Source organism: Tupaia chinensis, unplaced genomic scaffold, assembly GCF_000334495.1.
Source record: "Tupaia chinensis unplaced genomic scaffold, TupChi_1.0 Scaffold143247_2, whole genome shotgun sequence".
Classification (NCBI taxonomy): domain Eukaryota; kingdom Metazoa; phylum Chordata; class Mammalia; order Scandentia; family Tupaiidae; genus Tupaia; species Tupaia belangeri.
The window spans coordinates 342,454-352,891 of record NW_006203092.1 but is presented as its reverse complement, the minus strand read 5'-3'; the positions used below and the strand labels follow the sequence as shown (position 1 = coordinate 352,891).

General features: G+C 39.0%; 1 protein-coding gene across 1 annotated transcript in view; it reads right to left on the bottom strand.

Annotated features, from left to right (window-relative positions):
• Positions 1 to 10,438, bottom strand: part of FREM1 (FRAS1 related extracellular matrix 1) — a 182,673-nt gene that overhangs the window by 117,639 nt on the left and 54,596 nt on the right. The window contains exons 9-11 of the mRNA XM_006163834.1: positions 5,721 to 5,852; positions 2,509 to 2,853; positions 1,126 to 1,268 (exon numbers count right to left, since the gene is read on the bottom strand). Coding sequence (XP_006163896.1) covers positions 1,126 to 1,268; positions 2,509 to 2,853; positions 5,721 to 5,852 — 620 coding nt within the window. The remainder of the gene's footprint in view (positions 1 to 1,125; positions 1,269 to 2,508; positions 2,854 to 5,720; positions 5,853 to 10,438) is intronic.

The window sequence follows — 10,438 nt, the reverse complement described above, 5'->3', positions numbered from 1 at the left end:
AGCTTCTGTCGGCCGTGTTGTGACATAGCACAGGTGGCCAGCCTTTTAACAGATTCATGCCTTTGGACTTTCCAGCCACCAGAATTGTGAGCCAAATAAATCTCTTTTGTTTATAAATCACAGTCTCAAGCAACAGTCTAATACAGTATATGATAGCTTAATTTCAGCTATATATATATATGTATATTAATATATAGCTGAAATTAATATATATACATATATTAATATAAATATATATATACATACATATATATATATATTAATCTTTACTGACAACCACCTTTTGGTTGCAAGGAGTCTACCCTTTTACAGTTGTCCAGATCTACACTCACCCCATTTTCTATCATTTCTATATGGAAATGTTTGCTTAAATATATTTCTGCATTCTATATATTTAAATGGTATCCTTTAGTACTAGCAAAACTCTTAGATCTTTAAAGACAATAAATGATAACTAGTTTATTTGTTTACCATATATTTTATATGCATTGTCACTTACCATCACAGTAATTCTAGGCAAAAGGTCCTTTTTTTTTCAAAGAACTATTTCTTTCATTTCATTTACACATTTATTTTTAAATTTGCTATAGGGCCCATATATTCACCAGAGAGAGAAAAAGTGAAAAAGCAAGCTGCCAGGTCCAGGACTTGAACTGTGGTTGGCCACGTGAGAGTCCAGTGCCTTAACAATCACACCACCTGCTGGCCCTAAGAAAGGTTCTCTAATTACCTCTTTTACAGATAAGAAAATTGGAGCATTGCTTGACCAGCTGGTATCAAAAACAGAAGGAAAACTCAGGCAGTCTAACTCTAGAGCCTATACTTAAACCACTACAAGTAATATTAGTATTTTCTTGAGTATTAGGAAACAAGCAAATTTTGTGAGGTGTCTTATTTAATAGGACTCCATGGCTAAATAAACTTAAAAATACTAAATACATAAAAATTTATAAAATTCTTTAGAAAAGTAAATGTTTGAGTAGCCCTGTTAGAAAGAAATCTGCATCATTTTGTTTAATCCACTGCTTCTGAAACTTTGAACACTGAAAGCTGTACTTAGATAGTTTCTAATAACATCTCCCAGGATTGGTATCTGTGGGAAAGTGTTCATAAATGGTCTCTTACCTGTGGCATTGAGAGGTTTGGAGGTTCATGGCTATCCCACAAGACAAATTCAAAAGAATCTTCAAAGATTTCTCCACCAAAGTGACGATAGTAAATGATCCCATTAAATAGATCCCTCTGAAGGAAGCCAGAGACAGGATAGCCTGTTGGGTCCACAAAACACCACATACTTTGATATGAATTTGCCACATATTCAGGCCTGATGATATTGGACGTACTTCCAAAAGTCTTCTCTGCCTAGTACATTGTACACACCCAAGTAATCTGTATTAAATGTTTTATATAAAAACTTATAAATAATAAAGCAGAAAAACTAAAATTGCCACACCTGTCCTAATAAGTGGAAAAGCTAGTATTAAAAATATTTTCATAAAATATAGCCTTGGGGGACCAGCAGTTAGCGTAATGGCTATGTTGCTGGACTCCCACGTAGTCGACCGCGGTTTGCGTCCCGGACCCGGTGGCTTAAAACTCACGCCAGGCGCGTGTGCGTGTGTGCCCAAGATCCCGAGAGGAGAATGGAGGAGAAGGGATTGCGGCATGGCCATCCCCCCTGGGGGGGTGATTTCTCGCTTTCTGTCTCTCTGTCTCTCTCTGGTGAGTGCACGCTCCCTATAGCGAAAAACCTCTCCAAAAAAAAAAAAATATATATATATATATAGCCTTGGGACCAGTAGTTAGTGTAATGGCTATGTTGCTGGACTCCCACTTAGTCAACTGCAGTTCAAGTCCCGGACCCGGTGGCTTAAACTCATGCTGGGCACGTGTGAGTGCATGCCCAAGATCCTGAGAGGAGAATGGAGGAGAAGGGATTGCAGCATGGCCATCCCCCCGGGGGGTGATTTCCTGCTTTCTGTCTCTTCTCTCTCTCTGTCTGTCTGGCGAGTGCAGTGCCCTATAGCAAAAACCTCTCAAAAATATATATATAGAGAGAGCCTTATTTCACATAGATAAAAGGATCATTATTTACTTGACCCCTATTTTGTCAAATTCCTGACCCACTTACTTAAGAACTAGTTATAATATTATTTTAATAAAATGTAATCATAAAATAATCAATCATCTAAACTAGGCCAAATATCTCCCTTCAGACTTATTTGTTCTAGTACCTTGTTTGGTAGGCTTTTCATAGAGTAGTGGTGACTTTGCAGCTCAATTCTAGAATTTTCTAGATGTACAACCTTAAACAGATCAACTTAACTTCTCTGAGTCTCATATTTTCCATCTATATACTAGAAATAGTCATAGTATCCTACTTGATAAACCTACTTGTCCACCTTAGTACAACTTCTGATACAATTTCTGCAAATCCACAGAAGTGCATAGAACGTTCTCTGTGGAAGAAGTGATTCCATTCAAACTAAACAAACAGCCCAAGCTTACCTATCAGTCCTGGTCCTGGCTTCTTCATGATCTCTCCAGCCTGTGGGGGTTTTGTGAGGTTGAAGAAGACGTAGTCATCACTGGAATCCATGTCTGAAGCTCGCAGCATTGAACTCTGGATCAGGATGGTCTGTCCCTCCTCCAGTTCAATCACAACATTGGTTATGAGAAATGGGGGACTGTCATCTTTGGGCAAGATATTGATAGGAAACTTGTGACGGATGCTGTGAAGGCCATCGAATATTCTGAAGACCACAAAGTCTTTGGTGGAGTCGCTATCGTCATGATGATAGCGAACAACTCCAGCCTGAAGGTCAGCCACAGTGAAGAGAAATCCTTTTCCCCCTGATGGAAAGGGCAGAGATGGAGCAAACTGAACGAGGGAAAACAGAGGCAGCAGCTGAAGGGAAAGCATCACTAGAGGGTCCTAATGAAACTGTCGCAGCCCATACTTATCTTGCCTGGAAACACTGTAGATTGATATAGGGATAGCACAGATCTAGTTTTGAATACTGCCTCTAACCTTATTAGCTGTGCAGACTTGGGCAAGGTATTAAGTTTATTTAGGACTCATCTATAAATCAGGAATCAAAATGTTGTGATGGTTAACTTTATATGTCAACTAAATTGGTGTAAAGGATGCCCAGAGTTGACAAAATGCTATTGCTTGTGTTTCTGTGAGGAGCTTGCTTCTGAAGAGACTAATATTTGAGTCAATAGACTGAGTAAAGACTGCCCTCACCAATATGAGTGGGCATCGTTCAACCCACTGAGGGCCTGATTAGAACAACAACAAAGGCAGAGGAGAGTCAAATTCTCTCTCTGCTTGAGTTGGGACATCCATCTTCTCTCGTCCACAGACATTGAAGCTCCTGGTGTTAGGTCCTTCAGACCCTGAGACTTACACCAGCCCCAACTCCCTACACTGTAACCCACCACCTCCACATACCACAGCAGACCCTTGGCCACAAACTGGGAATTACACTATTGTCTCTTCTGGTCCACAGGCCTTGAGACCAGGACTGACTCCATGCGCTTTCCTGGTTCTCTGATGGCATATCAAGGGACTTCTCACCCTCCATAATCACATAAGCCAGTTCTTATATTAATAATAAATCTCCTCTTACACATGTATCTATATACATCCTATTGGTTTTGTTTCTCAAGTGAATTCTAATACCTCCCTCATATTCCATAGCAAGAAGAGAACTTAAACAACAGTAAGCCTACAATAAATGCTAGTTATTCTTCAATTCATTCTGATCCTACATGGCATTGTTAAACTTGTAACAATGTTAAACTTATAAACCACTTGTAAGACTTATGAAAGTGAGTTCTCCAAGGTATTTCAAATCGGCAACAGCAGTACTATCTGAGAAGTTGTTGAAAATGCAAATTCCCAGGCCCTACTCTGGACCTACTGAGTCAGAAATTCTGGAGGTGGGAACCAACCTATCTGCATTTTATCGAGCCCTCCAGGAGAGTTCAACACATGCCAAATTTTGAGAATCATTGGCTTAAAGGTGAAGATATTCAGCTCTAATATCAAACAGACTGGGTTCAAATCCCAGTTCTGCTGATTTTCTAGGTGTATAACCTTTGACAAGTCACCTTCTTTATCTTGGGTTCCCCATTTGTAAAACTGGACTATTAGTATCTTGCTTTATAAAGATGATAGGAGGCAAAGGAGATAAAGTATGTAGAATGATTTGCACAGTCTCTGGTACAAAGTAAATGTTTGATAAATGTTCATTCTATTTTCCAAATGATTTGCACAGTCTCTGGTACAAAGTAAATGTTTCATAAATGTTCATTCTATTTTCCATCTCCTGTGAGTCCAGAACATTCTTTGTTAAAGATCTGTTATTATTATTATTATTACTACTACTATTATTTAATTCACCAGAGAAAGACAGACAGAAAGAGAGGAAAAGTGAAACTTTCCCTGGCAAGCTGCCAGGTCTGGGATTCAAACCACAGTCGGCCATGTGGGAGTTCAGCGCCCTAACCAGCATGCCACCTGCCGGCCCCAAGAACATTATTTTATTGTGGACTCCCACTCCAAATTTCACTTCTACAGTATCAATAAGTATTGTTCATTATCTGCACAGATTTTTACAATTCCATTACTCTCCTCACACTAAATTACTATCTTAATGACCTCAGAAAAATACATGATGCAACACTAGCATAATGAACTATACTAGTTCCTTGCCCGGTAGCCACTTTCTACTTTCCCCTCACTACCAGAATCCTAGTTTTACTTGGCATAGCAATGTGAATATTTAAATATACTCGGGTTTCCAACTCCATTGCACCAAGGGGTTGTATGTGACGTAGCCTGGGAGGGAGATACAAGTAGAAGTCATTGCATCAGATTTCTGGGAAAACCTGTTGAAGAGAGCAAGCTTGTATGGCATGACTTCTCTCATTGCCCCTTCTATCTCTTCCAGGCTCGAAGACAGGAAGGAAGGGACTCCTCTCCAAGCCTCTATAGCTGGGTTTCACGTACATGCAGCTGAACACCCAGCCTAACTGATACATCCAGGTTTAAACTGGCCTCTCACTGTCCTGGGATTAGGAAGAAAAATTTATCACTTTATTTTTTATTTCAGAATTCTTTAATCAGAAATGAAGATAACTGAGAGTTTTCCTTCTGCTGCAGTTAGGCAAACTATGAGATTAATTGAATTAAATCCTTTGAGCTCATTACAAAAAAAAGGATTATTTTATCATCAAGTATGAACATTTTCATTAGGGTTATTACCATGTTAACTACCATCCTTATAATTATAAACAATAAATTTGTTTCTTTTAATTACCACAACCATTAATAACACAATAACATCATTATGACTAAAGTATTTTTTTGTTATCTTTTCAATATATTTCTCTGAAGTAGAAAAATGAGAGGGAAATATTTTTACTTCCAACTAGGGACAGACAGTTGAGGAGTATATATAGGGGATGTATATAGCATCCAGAAACCAAAATTATGCTTTAAATAATAAACCAAGCACAAGATAGTGTTCATAAATGGTTATGCATTGACTTGAGCATCCCAACACAAAATTCAATGACTTCAAGATGCCAGATTTTACAGAAATTTTGTTTAGTAATAGGGCCCAAGAGATGTTACATATATTCTGTTAATATATGGCTTTCTTTTACTTCTTGGGTTCTTTTCTATGTTACAAAGGTTGACCATTCACCTCTTAATGTAAGCCGACCATGCTGTAGGCCATCAACGATGACTAACTGGACGGCATCAATGTCATCATTGTCCACAATCTGAAACTGTTCCCAAGTGATGGCTCGAGATTGTCCCTCCAAGAGAGTCAGACCTACAAGAAGAAGCAGAAGGGTGTCTTGGAAAGTTCCATGGCATGTCAACATGACTTTTTAATTTTTAAGTTTTTATTTATTAATTTCTGCCATGTGAGAGGGAAAAGAGACAGAGGCAGAGAGATAGGCATCACCAACAGGGTCTTTTTTTTTTTTTTTTTAATTTGCCAGAGGGTGCCTGCTCACTGGAGAGAGAGAGACAGACAGACAGAGACAGAGATAGAGAAATCCTTCCATGGGGTATACAAACATGATAATCCCTTCTCCATTCTCCTCTTGGGATTTTGAGCATGCACATCCATATGCCTGGCATGTTTTTCAAGTTGGGCCCAGGACTCAAATTATACACCTAGCCATGTGGGATCCAGCCATCTTAACCACCAGACCACAGGCTGGCCCCTCAGTAGGATCTTTATGCCATGATCCACTTTCAGTCCCAACCAGCCTGAATCACAGTCATGCAGGAGTGTATCTGGAATGCTCAGGGAGGTCCTGGAATATGAACTCAGTATATTTCTCACATTGGTCTAGTTATACAACTGCCTGGGTCCCAGCATGACTTCTTAGAGAAAAGATTAATGAATTTCCACTCAAACTATCTGAAAATTCTATCTCTGAAAGCTTTTCAAGAACTGGAATATAGGACCAGATCCCTAGCCTAGTGTTTAAGGGAGCTGGATCCCACATGATCAAACATAGTTCAAATCCTAGTTCCAAGGGCTTGAAAACACATGCTAGGGGTGTGTGTGTGTGTGTGTGTGTGTGTGTGTGTGTGTGCCCAAAATCCCAATAGGACGGACAAATAGAGGAGAAGGGATTGTGGTGTGACCATACCTCATGCCTTTTTCTCTTTCTTTCTCTCTCTCTCTGGTGAGGCACACGCCCTCTGGTGATTTAAAATAAACAAGAAACTAGACTGTAGCTTCTATCTTTAGTAATAATTTTATTTTTACAGCTATTAACTTTTTTTTTTAGAGGTTTTTGCTATAGGGCACATGCACTCACTAGACAGACAGAGAGAGACATAGAGACAGAAAGCGAGAAATCACCCCCCAGGGGGGATGGCCACACCACAATCCCTTCTCCTCCATTCTCCTCTAGGGATCTTGGGCATGCGCACACATGTACCTGGTGTGAGTCCACCGGGTCCGGGATGCGAACCGCGGTCAACTACATGGGAGTTCAGCAACATAGCCATTACGCTAACTGCTGGTCCCATCAGCTATTAACTTTAACAACTAGTTTCTTATGATTTATCTTTTATAAATATAATTGTGCCAGAAAAGATGTTCGGAATACATTTCTTTGGTCAAAAATACTCATGAAAGATTTTTCAAAGGCTACATTCAGATATTTTTTTAAATGATTACTCTTTTTATTTACATATAACCACTGTACATCTTTACTGTATACCCCATGGTTTTTCCCAACATGAGTACAGTACATATTAGTCAAGTCAAAGACAGTACAATTTATATTATCATCAGCAGATAACTTTTCATTTTTGTGTCTATTAAATGTTTTGTTGGTTTACAACCAGATAATTTAAGTGAGAAAAAAATTTAAAAGTGCTGTCATTTATAATTTGCAATAGCATACATAGCCCACAGGATGAAGAATATAAAGTGGTTAAATATGCAAATACAGAGTTACTATACAAGGGATGTCTGATATATTTAGACATAAAGTACCTGATGCTTCACAATGAGAGCTGTATTCTAGTTTAGACTCTTGTAAGGAAGGGACTTTAATAAGTACCGGAATTAAAATAAAACCATCTCCTTGGATCCAGTCCACTGGAGGAAATTTATTGGGAGATTTGCTTGCTGGTCAGAGTAAGAAGACTACAGACTCCAGATTAAATATTTAAATTAGAGACAGGGAGCTACAGCAACATCAACAAATCTCATAATCCAGTAGAGGGAGCCAATGGATTGTAGAACATATTAAAAGGGAACTGAACTTTTTAAAGGAATGCGTTGATAAAATTCAAGGATAGTGTACAGTGGACACGTTATGCTTCCCCTCAGATCTGCTAGCCTGACCTGCCTGATTTGTCTTGACCACTTGCCCACTATCTAGCCCATGAGGTTTCCCCGTAGCCCCCAAACTGTAAAGCTCTCCTGCCACAATTGCCTCATCTTCTGATGTATCTGTTACCTCAGCTGCCCTCTGGGGGCATGACTTCCCTTGTGACTATGGCCAAGTCCTCTAAGGGAATCCAGGGGCGGAGGGGTAGGGGGGTTTGCAAGTGGTTGCTAACAGAACCCAGACACATGGGGAATAACATCCAGTGAAGCAAATTTTGACCAGTTTGAGACACAAAATGGTAAGAAATCAACAGATTGTGTGCCTTTTCCCTACCTTGTCCCCAACTCTTCTCGAAAACTGTGTTTCCATCTCCTTTTTACTAACATGGGCACCATGAAACAATTTCCTCTTAGTGGAAACCTCAATCATACCATTCTTTGTTTGTTTCTCCTCCTTTTTTTTCTTTATTTTTGAGAGTTTATTTATTTTCTCCATGAGAGAGAGAAACAGAGAGATAGCACTCCCAATAGTGTAATGCTACTTCAATCAACCTCTAGCCTCCGTCAACCCCAAATCATGGGCACACACATGCCTGGCATCCTCCTCGCTCTTATTTTCAGCAGAGAGTTAGTGTATATGATCTGTTAGTGTATATGGTCTGCGTTCCAACAAAACTTGGTTAAAATATACAATATATGAATAAAAGTAAGAGAGAGAAGCAAGAGGGAGTGGTAGAGGGAGAAAGAAAGAGGAAAGACAAAAAGGAAGAAGGAAGAAAATGAGGAAAGAGAAAAAGAGAAGAGGAAGGGTAAGTAGGAGAGAAGAGAAGGATGGATAAGTACATATAAAGAGTCTCTGTGGCTAGTAGTAAGGATTTTGAAACCACAAGTGCACAGCACAGCATAGCACAGGACAAGGCATCATGAGACAGAGCAGAAGAGCAACCAAGTAGACTAGAAATGTACCTGGCAATGGATTAACAGCAAAGATTTGTCCATGGTGGAATAATGAATGACTTAAAATATATTTAATGTATTCTCTGAATTTTCAGCAATGGCATACCTTAAGTTCATTATAAGTAAAAGTTCATTTAAAAAAAAAATACTAGGGTCCTAACAGTGGAGTAGCAGTAAAACACAACATTCTGTGAGGCAGGTCTACATAGGTGTATTCTGGGATTGTGTTTAGAGTCCTCCCTGAATATACTGGGCACACTCATGCCCATGATCCAAGGCTGGCTGGGGCCAGGGGGTGGATGGTAGCATCATTTTCTTGTTGGGAGTGCTCCCTTTCTGTCTGTCTCTTGCATGCACACATATTCATGAAATAAATTAATAAATAAGCTAAAACAAAGGATTCTGATGTTCTAAGAAGCCAAAACCAGATTTAGAACTTCAAACTTGAGTGTCATAGAACACACATAAACATACAGATTATCCTGACTCTGCTTAAGCAATAATTAATATAACTTGTGATTACTAAACCTTTAGTTATCAATTCTTTCTTTTTTCTCATAGCTCTCCAACAGAGGTAGAGTGGGACATACAACCAGAATTACACATCAAGGCCTTTCAACCCATATTCTCCATGTTTGCTGAAATTCATGTCTACATGTGTATGGGCACACATGTATACCCACGAAGCAATTCATTTAAGCTGCCACCTGAGGATTTAAATCAGACACAGATATTTACTATTAATAACAACCCACTTCTTTCAAATATGTTTTGAATGACATTGATAGAATTAGTGGGAAAGGAAAAAGTTTCACTTATATTCCACATTTACATCTGATGTAAATATATACTAGGTCATCAAGAAAGTCATGATGTATTTTTCTGTTTTTCTATACAAAAATGTGTCATGACATTCCCAACAAACTAATACTTCACACTGAGTTTATTCATAATTGAAATGTAGTGCAAAGACTTTAAAAAAGCAATTTAAGGGGCCACCAGTTGACGTGGTGTTTAAGGTGTTGGACTTCCACATGGTTACTGCAGTTCGAGTCCTGGACCTGGTAGCTTGAAAATCATACTAGGTGTGTGTGTGTGTGCCCAAAGTTCCAGGAGGAGAATGGAGGAGAAGGGATTGTGATGTGGTCATCCCCCAGGGGGCGATTTCTCATTTTCCCTTTCACCGTCTCTCTCTCTCCAGCAAGTGCACATGCCCTCTGGCAAAAACCTTTAAAAAAAAAAAAAAGGCAGCTTAAACTCTTAGTTACATATTTTGATTTCAATGCAATCCAACATAAAACTAAGGCAATGCATTGCAGTCTACACCTTCCTCCAAACTTTCTGGACAATTTGACTTGTTGACATTTCCTCTCTCAATCTAACTACAGCTCAGGATCACAGATAGTCACGTTTTGGCTCACTTTTTCCATTGAAAAGTGTCCTTTTGTCTTATCTGTGGAAGATAAAAGAATTTGGCATCAGCACAGGAAAATTCTGAATTTAAAAAAAAAAAAAAAGAAAATCCTGAATTTAAGTATTCCACACTGTCACTATGAAGCAAAACAAAACACCTCTCTGATGCCTTAACCTATTTGGGT